The sequence below is a fragment of the Mus caroli genome, unplaced genomic scaffold (genome assembly GCF_978045245.1).
Source record: "Mus caroli unplaced genomic scaffold, Mus_caroli_1 scaffold_8, whole genome shotgun sequence".
Lineage (NCBI taxonomy): Eukaryota > Metazoa > Chordata > Mammalia > Rodentia > Muridae > Mus > Mus caroli.
In genome coordinates, this window is record NW_028227263.1 from 113582948 (window position 1) to 113600104 (window position 17157).

General features: G+C 43.0%; 2 protein-coding genes across 4 annotated transcripts; one reads left to right on the top strand and one right to left on the bottom strand.

Moving 5' to 3' along the window:
- Window positions 1–1007: 1007 nt before the first annotated feature.
- On the bottom strand, window positions 1008–2195 carry LOC147003344 (major allergen I polypeptide chain 1-like). Its single transcript, XM_085840946.1, has 3 exons — window positions 2132–2195; window positions 1824–2011; window positions 1008–1037 (listed from the first exon to the last, which is right to left on the bottom strand). The coding sequence occupies exons 1-3, from the start codon at window positions 2193–2195 to the stop codon at window positions 1008–1010; spliced, it is 282 nt and encodes a 93-aa protein (XP_085697072.1).
- A 6835-nt stretch (window positions 2196–9030) lies between these two features.
- Window positions 9031–10811, top strand: LOC110288430 (secretoglobin family 2B member 20-like). Of its 3 annotated transcripts, none has more exons than XM_021154783.2 (3): window positions 9031–9091; window positions 9544–9725; window positions 10716–10811. In XM_021154783.2, the coding sequence occupies exons 1-3, from the start codon at window positions 9031–9033 to the stop codon at window positions 10809–10811; spliced, it is 339 nt and encodes a 112-aa protein (XP_021010442.2). The 3 variants fall into 3 exon arrangements, with proteins under 3 accessions (XP_021010442.2, XP_021010443.2, XP_085697073.1); XM_021154784.2 differs by having other exon boundaries at window positions 9544–9650; XM_085840947.1 differs by having other exon boundaries at window positions 9547–9650.
- The last annotated feature ends 6346 nt before the right edge of the window (window positions 10812–17157 follow it).

Genomic DNA, 17157 nt, shown 5'->3' on the forward strand with positions numbered 1-17157 from the left:
CACAACCATGGTTATTTTATCATAGTCTTATGAAAAAGAATAATACCTTTTACTCTTCTCAGCACATACTCTATAATGAGAAAGCCTGTGCATGTTGGGCCTTCCATGAGCCTCTGCATCATGAGGAACCTATATATTCTTCTGGATATGCCTGCTGGTGTGAGCCTGGGACCTATGTGATATCAGACCTATTGATGGTTGAGTAAAGCACATGGCCTTGAGACTGGCCACAGAACAACTATTTGGTGACTGGTGTGGGAAAGAACTTCCTGCCATGTCCACTAAGAAGAGCCACAGGACAGGTCCTAAAGCCCTAGGACACTGGGTCCCCACTCCATGTAACACCCAGTGGCGATATAACTGTTCAGAACTGGGTAAGTGATATTAGGATAACCTGAATTCTGTTCTGGCCAGGTCCCACTCTGATTTCCAGACTGAAATTCTGTTCACTGTGAGGGGCAGGAAGCCTCACAACATCCTTTGAAATAGGTACTTTTATTTTATTTTCTACATGGGACACACTGTGACACACAGACACACACAACTGGATCATGTACCAAACTCTAGGGAGCAAGGACAGATTCTGCTCTCTAGAGCCTGTGCACTCCTCAACAGACCCTTGGTATTTCTGGTCCTACTCAGTTCCATGTTCCTGGGGAGTTCAACCTGGGAGATCATGTATGTTCCCTGTGGACCCTGTCCCATGAGGGTGACAGACACTCTAGTGTAGTGACTATGGTCTCTTAGCATTCTCTAATGTATTCTGCAGGGCATTTTGGCAGTACCACGATTGAGCTGTGACACCTCAATGTCCCAGAAGTTGTCCCTGCAATATCCTTCAACCAAATCAGACCTAACCTTGAATTCAAAAATCCAGACTCCCCTCTGAATTGCAAGGTTTTATTGTTGGATTCCTGTTCTTAGAGACCTGGAGCAAAGGACTATAGCCTGCTACATCGATGCAGGTGAGCAGGCAAGTGGCTTCCTTGAGAGCAAAGTTGTAGCCATCAACATAGCGGGCTGGCTTCTATTTTTTCCTGAAAACAGAAAGCCAAGTGAGACCTTGAGGGTGAAGGAGACCTCATGCCCCACTGACCATGCAATGAGACACCTCCTAGAAAGATCTGCATCCAATATGCAATTGCTCTTGTATTTGACCAGGATGAAAGAGCCTTGTCTCCAATCTGTTGAGACAACTTTGAAAAGAGCCTCAAGTCAAGCCAGATAAGAGGAACCAACTTGTGAGACAACATAGTCCCAGTGACACCAAATGCGGAGGAACTCAAAGAACACCATGTGAGCCTCTGGGCAGCTGGAACCACACAAGCAAACAGATTACTGTCACATGTTGATGATGACCATCAAATAACTTCTGCTAAAGGCAGGGCCTTAACACACCTGTTCTAGGGACATAAGGTGGTTCATTTTAATCCTACCCTTTAATGTCCAAACGTGGAGTCCACAAAGTGTCCTTCAATGTTCAGAGAACAGGATAACATATGACTTTTTTGGAGATGGAGTGGTAGGTTTGAAAATTTAGGATAAAAGACCCAGGTTAGAGAAGGGTGCCAGGTACCAAGAATCTGCAGCTAGACTTGGAAGGCTGTGTCAGGAAGGCTGAGGGAGGCCAAACTCGGGCAGGGATCTACTGTGGCTTGGCTGATCTGAGCAGCAAGGGCTGGCTCAGGCAGTCTGAGAGTTCCTTCCTGCCCCATCCTCCTGACATCCTCAATCAGGTGTGTCACATTTCTTGATTCTCAGCGCAGCTTCAGTGGTGTGCAAGAGCACAAGCCCTGCCGCTAACCAGACACATAGATACTCACTATGAAAGTAGTTGCATGTGCCTTGTCTTCCTCTGTCAAGGTGCTATCAACACACTGCTTGATTTTTTCAGTATTTTCCAGTATTTCAGGGTCATCTTTGTATTGTTTCACATACGCAACATACTCTTCTGAGGTTCCGTGTAAAAATAGACGAACATCCTCTTTTATAGCTGGGCAAATGCCACAATCTGGAACACAAAGACAAGGTGACCCTAACTTGAAAGACCTGCATCAGTATATCCCAGGGGATGGAGGGTTGTGAGAGCCTGGATAGCGTGCATCCCTGACCCCCACACGGTAATACCCACCTCCCCCTGAAGTCAGGAGGAGCAGGGCAGCCCCGAGGATCACCACAGCACCAGCAAGCTTCATGATAATGGTGGCAGGTGATCCTACACAGCTTGGTCCCCTTCTTTAACTGCCCTGTGGGAAGGGAGGGGCCCGTGTCTGAGCCTCTCCGTGCCCCTCCCAGTACACGTCTTAGAAATTCCTGAGGGTGTGTGTTTGCGTCATTGGGAGATATGTATTTTGGCAAGATCCTTGTCAAAAACCTATCTCAGCTTGTTTGCCTTCTTAGTAATCTTCTTAAGATATGAAAAATGTCACTTGTCATTTGACAGCCAAAGGGAAAGTATGAGTAGGGAGAGGATCAAATGGTCTCTCAATCAGACCTCCAGAATGAGACCTGTGTCCTCCTGTCACACTGGGAACCTCAAGGGCCATATTCATAGTCAGTTCTAAACAAGCCAAACTTCAGACCACTGGCCATGTAACCCCTGCCCTGTCTTGTTCTGCCCTTATCTTCCATATGCTTCATGCCTTCTGTTGAACCAGTCGCTTCAACCCATGCTTATCTTGCTTTTGTAGGCATCCTTCAATTTGACCTTTTTGCTGTTGGTTGTAAGTTTTTTCTGAGATAGGGTCTCTCTACAAAGCCCACACTTCCTAAAGAAAGACAAAAGAGCTGTCAAAAGAACACTTTCATGAAACCTAAAATGGCAATACCAGGGGGGCCAGTGTATCTCCTATCTGAGTGACTGGGCTTAAGCAGTCTGTTTCCAAGGTGGGTGGAGCAGGAGGCCTACCTTTTAGGACCAGGCTGTCCTGGAAATATATAGATCAGGTTAGCCTTGGACTCACAGAAGTCTTTGTGAATTTTTCCCATGTGAATAGTGGAATAAAAGGCAAGTACTTTCACTTCTACCTAAACCTCACTTCTTAAACCCATAGTTGAGGTTTTCTGTTTTGTTTTAGTTTTTTTTAAAGAAGATCTTTCCCAGGTTGGTCTTGACCTCATAACCTTCCTGAGAAATGAGTGTCTGGTCCTGCCTGCCTGCCTAACTATTTGTATCTGTCTGTCTGTCTGAGGGCCTGTCTGTCTGTATGTCTGTTTATGTGTATGTGTGGTGGATTAAACATTTTTGGGGCTGGTGGAAATCATTGTCAAAATCTGTTATCAATGAGCAGGTATGATAATTCTAAAGTTTGATCTCAGTATTTTGGAAGAAGTGCCTTCCTTTCTTTGTGAATTTGCGGTCAGTCTGGTCTACACAACGAGTTCTAGGCTACCCAAAATTACACAGGAAGACCCTGTTAATAAACATCATTAGTGTGTTCATTAAGTTCTCACTTCATGTGCCCTGTGCTCATTTTCTTATAACTAAGCCAGGGCACTTCAGTTCAGATATACCTGGACCCTTAATTGGTCACTGCCAGACTCTACATTGCTGCTATAGCTATTCTGACTACTGATCAAAAAGCCTGCATGATGGCCATTTTCAATATTCCACAGCTACCCTGTAAAAATTAGAGTCCAATCTCAGCTGGATTCCCAAGCTCCAGAACACTCAGCATTAATCCATCTGTGCCAGTGTGTCCAGCTGATTTTTGCTACCACAAAATTCCAGATGACCCTTCAACCCCCTCTATCTGGGCCAGAGTGGAACCATCTCCCACTGCACAGGGACATAAGGGGACTGTTGGGAAGGGTGCTAAGTGGCAAGGCTGTTGTAGGGCCCCTGCTCCACCCACCTTGCAAGCAGACTGCTTAAGCCTTTTCACTAAGATAGGAGATACACTGGCCACCCTGGCATTGCCATTTTAGGCTTCATGAAAGGGTTCTTTTGACAGCTCTTTTGTCCTTCTTTAGGAAGTGTGGGCTGAACATACACCAATGGAGGAGGCTGAAGACAGCAGAGCATAGCCTAAGGCATACAAGTGCAGGTTGAAGGGTCAGCAGGATGAGCTGTGAAATAGGCCAAAAGTCTTACTGCTCTATGGTAGCTGAAGCATTTGACAGGGAAAATGCAGGAGAGAGATGTGGGGTCATGGAATGAAGAGAGGGCAGAGGCAGACTCTGAGGAAGAACACAAGGGACCCAGAGGACAGGATAATTAGTCTACAATTGCCAGAAGAGGTCTAGGAAGCTGTACAAACTTTGGAGACTACACTAGGGCCTGGAGACTCATTATGGCAGAGTGCCAGAAAGGCTTAGCTTCCTGTCCATGCTGTGAAGGATGTGCAGCACAGGTAGGCCTCAGGGTCGCATGCTAGTAAGAGGACTGCTCAGGATAGTATACCACTGCTGCCTCTACCACCTGCTACCTGTTGGAGTTATTCCCTTGCTGATGTGTATTCAAATGCTAAGTACAGGACCCCATGGAATGGAATCTCCCAAACCTCCAACTACTTGCCAATCTCTTTAACAATTTTTCAAATACACCAGATGCTGCTTTTAAATCAGTTCACCTAAATCTCTGACTATCTAAGAAAATGTGAATGCCAGGCAATGATGGAGAGAAGAGAGTTATTCTGGGCTCTTTTTTTCTGGGCTGAATGTCACAGGTAGGGATCAGAAGGCAAGAGAAGAGGAGAGAGGAAGAGGAAGAAGATGGAGAAAGGGGAAGGCTGCCATGGGGCCTGATGTCTCAGGAGCACAAGACCAGGAGCTGTGGACCATGAGTACAGGCTGATGGAGCAGAAATAAACATGGGCAACACTTAAACAGCAATTAACATCGGGCTTATGGATTGTATGCAAGTCAAAATAGTACAACACCTGTCTGATCTAAGTTTACAGCTCATCAAATAATATACAAATCTTCGTGCCTATTGTAGAAGCTAGCTAAAATATATATTTCATTTATAGGACATTCTGCTCCTTGTTGTGAAACACTGTGGGCAATGAAGAAGCTGAAGCCAGCCTGGGAGAGCATCCCCCTACCTGAGTACAATTTTTTCTTTGTGATTGAGGGGATCCCACACAGGTAACTGGGATACACCTGCCTCAACTTCCCACAAGTGGGGACCACAGGTGAGAAGCACTATGTCTTTATCAGATTGCTTTGGACTTTTCCAGTCATCTGACTGCTCTGTGTACACCTGAACCTGGAATTTACCATTTAACCAGCGTGTTTATTATTTATAGAGTCTCTACATTAGGTTTTTTCCCATAATTTTTTTCCATAATTGTGACCCAAGAGAGAACCAGGGCCTTCATATGCTCTGCCCTCAATGCCTGAAATGCTTTCCCTTCAACTTCCTGGGAAATTTGTCACCTAAATCCCCAGACTTCATCAAAAAACCAACTTATCAGAGGGAGGGGCAGCTCTAGCTTTCACCATGTTTAAGGCAAACACCAAATACCCACATTGAGCCTTTGTCCCTGCAGTGTGGGAACTGAGGAATGTATGGTAGGTCTTTGAGAAGGAAGTTAGAGCCTCTGCTCTCAGTATTACACAATCCCCTGTTGCCTTTCTGCAGTACACCCTGTGTTCAGATAACACAAATCCCTGGCTACCTAAAGTTGCCCTATTCTCTACCTTCAATTTTCCAGACCATGAAGCAAGTTAAACTCTTTCCAATATACATGACTTAGTCTTGGGTAATTTGTTGTAGCAACACAACATGAATGACAACCCTACAGTCCACATGGATCCCTTGTATATAAGAACACACCTAACCTTCACCATAGCAAAGGCTCTGAATCCCATTTCCTCTTCTATAGCTCCTCTTTCCTTGGCTGACTTTTGGTGTTCTTTAGATGTCTTAAGGCTCAGTAGAGCAAAGCCTTCCCCTCTCCCAGAGTCAGCACACATAGCAGGTCTTCACAAATGCTAGTTAGACTCTCCAAAGGGCTATCTCACTTCTCTCAAGTCAATAAACAAGACCCTACTTAAAACACCCAACACTATCTTTTTATATAATGCCGCCTTGGTTTCAAACTATTCGTCCCACATGCCCATGTTACATAAGTGTTTGTGCTTAAGTAATTTGGTTGGTGTTCAATTTTAAAAGTAAAGATTATATGTGTTTTGATAAGGCACAATTAAGTAGTTTGTTGTATAAGGCACTTGACTGTCACATTCTGTACAGAACATGGTGACAGAATGAACTTTGCTGAAGACTTAAAGAGTCCAAAGCCTTTGAATTTTACTGGTTATCTGAGCCAAACAGGATTTACCTCCTGTAACTGTTTGGTCAATTAGGTGCCAAGTACTGAGATCTAATTGTGATCTCTCTGCTCGGTCCACTGGTCTTTGTTTTTATGACCTTGCATGTCCTGAAGCCTGAGATGGCCTGTAGAATGTGCCCACTGGGGGCTTCTCTCTTCTGCACAGGGTTAGGAATGGATACAAGGGCATCATGTGATTAAGTAAGTGTCTACTGCCCAGTGACTCTATGCTACTCTGATTTGATCTTGGTATTGTAACAGTAATCTTAACTAAGACACATGACATTTATATCTATCTGTACTAAGTGTCCAGGGAAAGACAGTGAGGGCCTTCAGTTGCTCTCCACCATATAGATGTGTGTATATACATTATATCTGTGTATTCATACATATAGGCATATATGTGTGCTTATTTGACATTTCATTTAGTTTGAATGTATGTGTATGGGGATTGTGCCTGCATGAGTGTCTTATGCATTACTGAATGCTTTCCCTGTGGAGGTCACAGGAGAGCACTAGATCCTCTGGAACTGGAGTTACAGATGGTTGTTAGCTACCATGTCGTTGCTGGGACATGATTCTGTGTCCTTTTTATAACTGAGACAAACTTATATTTTTTTGAGACAGGGCCTCTTACAGGAACTTGCTAATGGCTAGATGCACTGGCCAGTAAGTTCTCTGGTGCTGGAGTTACCAGGGGTCACTTTGTGCCTAGCTGTCCTCACACGTTCTGAGGGTTAGAAACCATGGATTCAAGAGTGTATGCTAAGCAACTACTTCACTTACTGTCCTGTTTCCCAAGCTCACTCTGCTGCTTTCTTGAGACCATATAGCTCACAGTGAAGGACTGAAGGGGGGTCTACTCCAGGAGAAACATCTACAGAACCTCTGGAATTCTTATGAACACTGACTTTCATCCATGCTCATTTATATGCCACACAGCCATTCACAACAGCATGGTTTTATAGGTTATTTCAAAATTCTAGTACAATCCAATATCATGTTGTTTAGTTTTTTTGTTGAAATTGTTTTATATTTGTCAATTAGGGGCCTGTTCATGCTTACTCATGCCAGTTTCCACAGAAAATTCTAGATGTCTGTTCATGTGTCTGTATATTTGTGTATGTGCCTCTGTATGGACAGTGGTACTAAGATGTGTGTGTGTGTGTGTGTGTGTGTGTGTGTGTGTGTGCTTGTGCACGTGAAGGTCACACAACAATTTGGAGAAGTTAATTCTCTTCTTCTACCAGGTGGTTTCTGGGATTTGAACTCAGGTCTTCACCTTCAATCACTGCACTTTTAATCACTAAGCTATCTCAACATCCTTCCACACGATGTTTTTGAGAACAAGTCTCTTATTGAACATTAGACCCACATGGAATTAGACATGTATGCCACTACTCTTATGGGTCCTAGGGATTTGAACCCTGGACTTTCTGCTTGCAAAAGAAGCAATTTACACACTGAGCTATCTTTTTGGTTGCTCCTGTTTATATGTGCATTGCTGTAGGATAACCCTAGGGCTTTTCACATGCTAAAAAATTATTCTTCCACTGTTGTAGGGAACTAGTGACAAAATGGTTTGGTGAGGAGCAACATTTCTATCGCAGTTTGAAGAGATACAGATCATCACAGTCAGTTAGACACAGTGAAGGAACTTGAGGTGGTTGATCACATCTATAATCAGGAAGCAAAGAGGCATGAATGGTTCTACTCAGCTTGTTTTACTCTATCCACCCTATTTGTAACTATAGTACATGCTTCCACATAAAAGTTGGTTTACCCACCTCAATGGACCATGCCTAAAAACACCCACTCAGAATTTGTTTCTATGGCAACATTCAACCCAGTCAGAATGATCATCAAGATTAACCATCACACACTGCAAACAGGGTGAGCCTAAATTTAAGACCTTGCTGTCTTAAGAAACATGAATTACCCCACAGAGCTGACAATCATATCTGTGCTGGAAATGTCTTCCTTAGGGTAAGTATGTTGTTCTGAACTTGAGACAGTCTATACACACAGCACTTCCTGTGGCCTGTGGAGCAGTTTAGTTTACAGGAAGGCAGTTCACAGTAGCTTGAGGGGTTGTGGACAGGAGACCGCACTCTACCACTCAGTGCTCTCACCAGATGGACAATACTGGTCAAACCTCTTTAAGACATGGTTCCTAACAGAGCTGAGAGTGGACAAGGTAATCATGACAACAGGAATGGGCTACTGTGGAGTGAAGCACAATTTCTGGTACAAAAGCATCATCAGCCCCAAAGGATATCAACCCTCACAAAGAGCTGGGGCTACCCTGGCTGAGAGTCACAAAGAGGTAGATGGTGCCTCCTTGTCCTCAGCCTTCCAATACAAAGGTCTCAGTAGTTTGGACAATGGGATCAAGAATAGGTAAGAGTTTGACAAGGAAGCACAGGTGACAAGTAAAAAAGTATCACATGTCATTTTGTTCAGCACTTGGGCTGCTTGCAAAGATCAGCTCTAAACAATCTGTGGCAAAGGTACAAACAACTTCTCTCCAGAAACTGATGACATCAGGCTGTCTCAGGCTGTTTGTTCTTCAGAATGGGAGGGGCCCCCATTCTGCTGCCTCTATGCAAGTTGAAAGGAGATGCACAAGTGCTAGATTCTTGCCCAAAATGTGTTTGGAACTTCTGGAGGCATGTTTGCAGATGGGTGTGGCTGGGCTCAGAGATATAATGGTTTATAAAGAAGAGGATCTGCTCTGGGAGGAGCATTTAGCACCATGAAGGGGACACTTCTTCTGCTGGGCTTGCTGGTGACTGGAGAGCTGAGCTTCCAGACAAGTGAGAGTGGTACCCTTGTTCACCCCATCTCAGTCTCATGGAGATATCTAAGTGGGGCCCTGAGACAAACATAGGTGTACTCGGGAGGTCACTGGCAAGGAGCTTCAGAAGACAATTGATGCTTTCTGCACTGAGTTAGAACTGTGGATTTGTGGGATGTGGGGACAGTGGTGTGCTGGTGATGATACTCATGATAAAAGGACCTTAGATGCACAGTTGAAGCTGAGGCAAATGTTGGGCTTAAGTGAAAGGCAAATATCAAGATATCAAACTCATGGATGTTTTTCTGCTAGATATGTGTATCTCATGTAAACCATGTTGTTTCTGGTAGTCTGAAGCCTTTGGGAGGGTTTGACTAAGAGAAATGCATTTGTAGATGCTGCAAGGAACATTGAGCCTCTGTTTGACCATCCCATTGCCTTTTAATGGTGTTTTTCTCTCTGTGTTTGCAGCAGAAGCGTGTGTTCCTTTCTTCGAAGGCTATGCAAGTGTTGTCTCTGGAAGTAGGGTGTGGATGAATCAAGAACTCCAGGCATTCAAAGCTACTGCAGAGGAAAAGGTGGCCTTTGAAAAAATCCAGGGCTGCTACAGAGAGGATAGATTAAAAAACATACTTCTGGAACCCAAAATTATGGTAATTTTCTCCCTACCTTCACTCACCCATGCAACAAATGCTGTAAGTCTATGTACAAGTGATAGATGCAACCATTACTACATGTCCCGTGACCTGCAACTGAGAACTGAAACCCTTGCCCACCCTAGTACATTTAAAGCAGCATGCAGGGTATACAGCCAGTCTGTTCCTTGCATGATCCTGCAGATCACTCCCATCTGCTGGGTAAGCATGGGGTTCTCACCCATAGTAGGATCAGGGGAGTCCTTGGAATGGCCTCTGTACAAGTTTGGTACTCACAGTTCTACTCTAAGATGCTTGAAATTTTTCTCTAGTGTCTTTTTTGGAACCTCTCTGGGGTTTATTATTCCCCAGCCAACGATGATTCCCATTTCTGTGGTCATCATCTGTGCTAAAACAAAACCTCCCACCATGACTGAAATTCCACCCCACCCCAGGGAGTGCCTAAAGTTCCTCACCACTGTTGTCTCCTGTCCTCTTGCTTCAAGCCTAACTGGATTGCAGAGATGTATATTTTGAACAGTGCAGCTCTCACCTTATTTCCCAAAGTATTTTACTTGAGTAGCAGGTCTTGAAAAACCACAGTGCTATACAAAATGATTTTCCTCTAACAAGTCCAAATGGGGGACATATTTTTAACATGGCTACACAGCCAATGTGCCTGGAGAGAGGTGCTCAGGTGTGGATACATCACCAAACTCATACTCAGCTCTACTGTCCCGCTCTAGAACTAGCCCCCATTATCCTTTCCAGAACCTTCTCCACTTCTTCCCTGCCTGACTATGGTGGTTTGCAGGCTTCCTCCTGAAGGATGTGAGTGGGCTCCAATTATTTGTGGCAGAATGTGTTACTGGAGACCTGAGTCACTGCATGGGATTTTCTTTGCTGTGCATGAGGAGCAGTCTCATTGTGGGTGGTTGTGGAGCCCTGCTGAGGTCCTGTACCTTGACTATAGCCAACACTGTCCCTCCCTGCATTTTTGTTTTCCAGGAAGCCATGGTTGCCAGCCCAGAATGCCGGTCATACTATAGTAGCGAGACCTTAAAATCCTTTTTGGATCTTGTTTCCAAGCTATTAGGACAATAGATGTTAATGTGTTTTGGGCAACCCATCTTTGCAACATGTGTGATCCAAGTGCCATCTTGCTGACCTGTCCTCTTTCTCTCCTGAAGTTGTATTCCTGATCCTGTTCTTTCATCATCCAGTCCCTAAGACTGATTCTAATAAAGGCTTGCAGCTCTGTTCTGTGACCTGTGTCTATGTACTAAACAAGGTCCTCAGAGGATCCAGGAGATACTAAGAGAAATGATTTGTGTAGTCACTGAGAGCAGCGTGAATGCTCCTAATTAGCCAGGTGATCATGAGAGAGCATTTCTGGTCTCCTTTTTGTGTTGCTGTATAGACCAGGCTGGCCTGGAACTCACAGAGATCCATGAGCCTCTTCCTCCAGAGCGCTGGAATTATAGATGTGAGCCCCCATGCTCAGTTTACTGGAGCTCTGTGAGACTCTGGAGACTGGGATTGTCTGAGGGAAAATAGCATGTAAGTAGCCACAGGAGTCACTAGGTTGTCAGAATAGAAAATAAGTGGAACAACACTTACTTCCTGTGTTGTCCGCAAGCTGTATCTCAGCTATGTCCAGTTATAACAGGAGAGTAATATAGAGATCATAAGGGTGTGCTTCTCAGATAATCTTGGTCTGATAGTGACATTTACGATTTGTCACACCCTGGACAATATAGCAGTTTCTAAGACAGTGATGTTTACACTCTGATACCCTACCTCAAATACAAAACCAAGGGGCTAAAGAGATGACTCGGGAGTTAAGAATGCTGGCTGCTCTTCCAGAGGTCACAATTTCGATTTACAGCAACCACATGAAGAATCAAAACCACTTGTGACCCACTTCAGGTGTGTCTGAAGACAGTAACAGTTTACTCATATTCATAACATAAATAAAAAAATCTTTAAAAGATACCCAGAACTTCATAAATACAAAAAAAAATTCAATGAGGAAAGAGATAGAAGCCAATGCCCAACATGAGGAAAGAGTGAAGTGCTTGGAAGCAGGTTCAATGGGTAGAGTGCTTCAGTGCATTATTGGGAACCTAAGTTTGACTCTCAGAACGCATGTAAAGCCAGACTTGTTAGTATGTGTCTAGAGTCCTAGTGCTCTTGTTGAGAGTTTGGAGGGCTCATGTAAATTCTCAAAAGTTTTTAGACCAGCTAACCTGGCACTCCACAATATCAGAAAGCCAGAGGCCTGTACTAAACAATGGCTCAGGATTGTCCTCCAATCTCTACATGCAAGCTGTGGCATATGCATGCCTGCTCTTTCTTATACACTCAAACACAAAACAACAACCCAACAAGTAAAAGGGAGAGAGGACTGGAAAGCTGTGTATAATAAAATGATGAACTCCATTTCTTAAAATGGGCATACAACATAGTAACACAATTCTTATTCTGTATAATAGTGGCAAAAATTGAGAAGACTCATTGAAGAGAACAATTGCTGGTGAGCAGGCTGAGAGACTGAAAGTCATACAAACAAGACAAATTGGTCAGTGTTTAAGACTGACAAGCATGGTGCCATTGCTCTGTTCATCTGTTTCCTGATGTGACATGACAACACCTAGCAGCTTCCTAAAGAAGGCTGACTTGTCCGGTGGAAGGCCAAATGGCCTTCCCAGAGACAAAGCTTCTCACAGGCAAACCAATGACTCTGAGAAAATTGAACATCTTCACCTTTTAAGACCCTATCCTGTATTTCTCCCAAATACCATCTCAGCACCAAGCATGGTCCTGAATCTGAAACCTGTTGAGATTATTCCAACCAGTAAATCCAAAAACAGTTTCCTGTGACCAAGGAGTCCCGAGGAAAAGGGTGAGGCCTCTTCCTCATGTTTTTCTTTCTGCCACCCAACAATATTCTGTCTGACATAGCTCTGTGTGGCATGACATGTGTGCCTTATCTTGATACATGTAGGTAGTATGTTCCTTCATTGTTGACTTTCTTGTTCCATCATATCTAGAAGGTAAACTCTCACATGCAGAAATGAGGCATGCAGGCCTTTGATTCCTGAATATTGACACACAGAAAAGAGGAACAGGTGAATGAATGCACAGAGCAACGTTATTTACAGTAGTCCCAACCTGAAGGCATCAAAAAGTACTTGGACTAATGACACAGGAGAAACTGTGTTACAACACACAATCCCACACTTATATTAATAGATAATCCTCTTGGTTGTACACAAATCAATGATAATTATTTTATTTACAAGATCTTCTGAAAGGAGAAAACAAATCAATGAACACCCTGATGGGCAGTTAGGAAAGGGGTGACTATAGGGGATCACATTAGAAGCAGTTAAAGTGATCATTATCATGAGTACAGTGATTTCTTGGTTTTATACATTAAATAACACCTACCATGCCAGTCAGTGGTGGAGAAGGCTTTTAACTGCAGCACTCAGGAGGCAGAAGCAGAAAAATCTCTGAGCTGGAGTCCAGCCTGGTCAACACAGAGACTTCCATCAGAGCCAAGGCTACACATAGTCACCCTGAAACACAATACAAAACCATTAACACGAACATCAACAAGTCTCTCACATTTTATAATTTATAAACAGTAGAGGGCACAGAAATTCTGCTTCAAACAAGCTTTAATTTAAAAAAAATGGTTCAGTATAAAAGAAATTATTTTTAAAACCATCACAAGAATCTGATTTCTTCTATCTATCATAAATCCAGAGTTTGACCAATGCCACTGCTCCTAGTCTTTGGAAGAGATTCCTACCTTGACCAGAGCAAATCATCTTGAACAGTAATTACTGATACCATCTGGTAATCTCTGGAGTTAGTTGATTTAGTTGTTTCTGGTTAAAGCTTGTTCCTCAGCTGATTCTGTTAGTCTCTATCAGCAGACCTGGGAGACTAGCTCTCTCCTCTGAGTGTCAGTGGTCATAACACTCTCTGCAGGCAAGCTCTACTCTTACATGGGAGATGCACAGATATCTGGCGTTAGGACCTCCCTCCTGGCCAAAAATGAAGGCCCAAAACAGGACCTGTCCTGAAGCTGAGTTGCTTTGGCCTTTCCCAGAAGCTGTTAGCTTCTGTATTCTACACACTTACCTGTGCAGAATACTCTCAGAGTAGTCCTGGAACCAAGATGTCTGCAGCAGATGCTCAGGCCAAGAGCTCCCGGGCCATGCGGACCCCTATCCTCTGGCCGGGAAAGAGGCATGATGTCTGGGGCCCAAAAAGGGGGCTGCCTTAGAAGCTCTGTGGCTCCTGATTGTCCCCAAAGCTGTTAGTTTCTGTATTCCGTGCTCTCACCTGTGCAGAATACTCTTGGCGGTGTGCTGGAATCAAGATGTCTGCTGCTGATGCTCAGGCAAAGAGCTCCCGGGATGGGTGGACCCCTATCCTCTGGCCAGGAAAGAGACGGAGGTCTGGGGCCAGAAAAGGGGGTTGCCTTAGAATCTCCGTGGCTCCCTTGTTCCCATTTCTAAGAAGGTGCAAAGTTTCCACACTTTGGTCTTCATTCTTCTTGAGTTTCATGTGTTTTGCAACTTGTATCTTATATCTTGGGTATTCTAAGTTTCTGGGCTAATATCCACTTATCACTGAGTATATATCATGTGAGTTCTTTTGTGATTTGGTTACCTTACTCAGGATGATACACTCCAGGTCCATCCATTTGCCTAGGAATTTCATAAATTCATTCTTTTTAATTGATGAGTAATTCTCCATTGTGTAAATGTACCACATTTTCTGTATCCATGTCTCTGTTGAGGGATATCTGGGTTCTTTCCAGCTTCTGGACATTATAAATAAGGCTACTATGAACATAGTGGAGCATGTGTCCTTCTTACCAGTTGGAACATCTTGTGGATATATGCCCAGCAGTGGTATTGTGGTATTCTCCAATTTTCTGAGGAACAGCCTGACTGATTTCCATAGGTGTTGTACAAGCTTGCAATCCCACCAACATTGTAGGAGTCTTTCTCTTTCTCCACATCTTCCCAGTATCTGCTCTCACTTGAATTTTTGATCTTAGCAGTTCTGACTTTTATGAGGTGGGATCTCAGGATTGTTTTGTTTTGCATACCCCTGATGATTGAGGAATCTCAACAATTTCTTCAGGTGCTTCTCAGCCATAAGGTATTCCTCAGGTGAAAATTCTTTGTTTAGCCCTGAGCCCCATTTTTAATGGGGTTATTGGTATGGGTTTCTATCCACATCCTCTGTTCTATCTTGATGCCCTATATGACTGTTTCTAAGGCAGTACCAACATATTCTTATCCCTATGAATCTGTGGCATAATTTGAGATCAGGAATAGTGATACCTCCAGACATATCACTAGTTCTCAAAACTTCATTGCCATTTATGTTTCCATTTGAATTTTTAGGGTGTCTTTTTAAATTTCTGTAATGAATAATATAGACATTATGGTGACAATTGCACTTTCACAATATTTACCCTTTCAGACCCTGAGCATGGGAAGTCTTTTCACCTTATTTTGTCTTTCTCCATTTTGTTCTGTTTTAAAGCTTGTATTGCAAGTTTGTATTCCACTTCCTCTGTTTGGTTTATTCCAAGGCATTGTGATAGTCTTGGGGTGATTTTGAATATGAGAAGTTTTCTGTTTCTTTTTCCCCTATGCTTTTCATGGGTATATAAAAATGCTACTGACTTTTGTATGTTTATTTTATATTCTGCACCTCTGGAAGTGCCACTTTTGAAAGTGTTTATCTCTATGTGTTTCTTTTGGGGTCCAGGTGTTGCCTCACAAACCACATGCACATGGATCTCAGTCAGACAAGGAGAGTTTATTGAGCTCTATTGGTTATTCAGGATGCAGACCAGACTCAGGAGCTATCTCTGACCATGAGGCAGGATCCTCCATAGCTTTTGAGCCTTGCAATCCATAAAAATCTTTGCCAACTATCTCCACCATTCAGGATCAAGGGATAGGCCAATTCCTTAAGAACATGTCTTCCTTGTACATTTACTCTGCTCTCATTGCTTTGGGGTGTTGAAATATGGAAGAAGGCTTGCCTTACCTAACATATATTTCTTAACTTCTAATCAGGATGCCTATACCTATACACATGTCTCTTTCTGCCTAATAGTACAATGTCAATTCCCAGGGAGGTCTTAGGAACTTTATTTGACCCCAAGCCAAAATGGAAGTCTGCTCCAAATACCTTCTTATATTGGTTTAGGTATCTCTCTTATGGTGGGTTACATTCCAGGGGCACGGACTAAAAAAAAAATCAAAACATGGAATAATGAGGTGCAGGAAGTTCTACAGGTGGTTGGTTCTAGTCCAAGCATATTGTGGCTAACTATACAAAGCAGTTCTAACTGACTTCTACTGTGATGGGTTTCTAAGAACATCAAAGCAAAGAACATAACAGAATATGCAACCAACCACCTAAGGCAAGAGAAAATTTCCTCATAACAGCACATGAGAAAGTTTCCTTATATCATTAGTAACAGCACAGAAAGGCTGCTTACACAGGGAAGAGTTACCTAGTACTTAACGGATTCCTGGCGTAAATTCACATCATCTGCAAATAGAGATTCATAGGTTCCTTCCTCTTTTCTTTTGTCCCGTTTATTTTCTTCCCTTGCCTTATTGCTCTGATGAAGAGTCCATACATGATATTAAATAGAAGTAGAGAGTGGGGACCCTTTTGTCTTACTCTTGACCTTAGGGGATATAATTTTAGTTTTCTTTTTACATTTCTCTTGAACTGGCCTGCAGGTTACACACACACACACACATACCACCACACACACACTCACTACATATATATATATATATATATATATATATATATATATATATATATATATATATATATATTCCATCCATTACTATTCAGTTATTATCCTTAATAAGTGGATTTTTTCATGGACTCGACTGCAATTTATCCAGTAGATATTAACAGATGCCTCCCCCTACATTAGTTGAAATGCTATTTTTATTCCTGTATTTGAGTTTGTGATGATGCACTGGGATGTGTGTACGTTGAACCTTCTCTGGAATGATGTGTTCTTGAATTGTGTTCACATGACTTTACTAAGACTATTGTGTGTATATTCATCATAGAGAGTAGCCTATGATTTTGTTTACATGGTGTGTCTTTGTTTGACTTTGGTGTTAGGGTAATATTGGTTTCACTAATTGAGTTCTCCTGTCTACTATGGAATAAATTGAGACTCATTAATCTTTTCTTTTTCTTGTTTTCATTAGATATATTCTTTATTTACATTTCAAAGGATTCCTAGTTTCCCCTCTTAAATCCCCTATTCCCTCCTCACTGCCAGTGCTCTCCAACCCACCTACTCCAATTCCTGGTCTTGGCATTCCCCTACATAGAGCCTTCATGGGACCAAGGACCTCTCCTCCCATTG

Excerpts from the sequence above, each read along its gene's own strand:
- LOC147003344 (XM_085840946.1), bottom strand. The coding sequence starts at position 2,195 with ATGAAGCTTGCTGGTGCTGTGGTGATCCTCGGGGCTGCCCTGCTCCTC. Across the intron at positions 2,012-2,131 it reads CCTCCTGACTTCAGGGGGAG|ATTGTGGCATTTGCCCAGCT; the intron begins GTGGGTATTACC and ends TTTGTGTTCCAG. Across the intron at positions 1,038-1,823 it reads CACATGCAACTACTTTCATA|GAAAAAATAGAAGCCAGCCC; the intron begins GTGAGTATCTAT and ends TTCTGTTTTCAG.
- LOC110288430 (XM_021154783.2), top strand. The coding sequence starts at position 9,031 with ATGAAGGGGACACTTCTTCTGCTGGGCTTGCTGGTGACTGGAGAGCTG. Across the intron at positions 9,092-9,543 it reads AGAGCTGAGCTTCCAGACAA|CAGAAGCGTGTGTTCCTTTC; the intron begins GTGAGAGTGGTA and ends CTGTGTTTGCAG. Across the intron at positions 9,726-10,715 it reads TTCTGGAACCCAAAATTATG|GAAGCCATGGTTGCCAGCCC; the intron begins GTAATTTTCTCC and ends TTTGTTTTCCAG.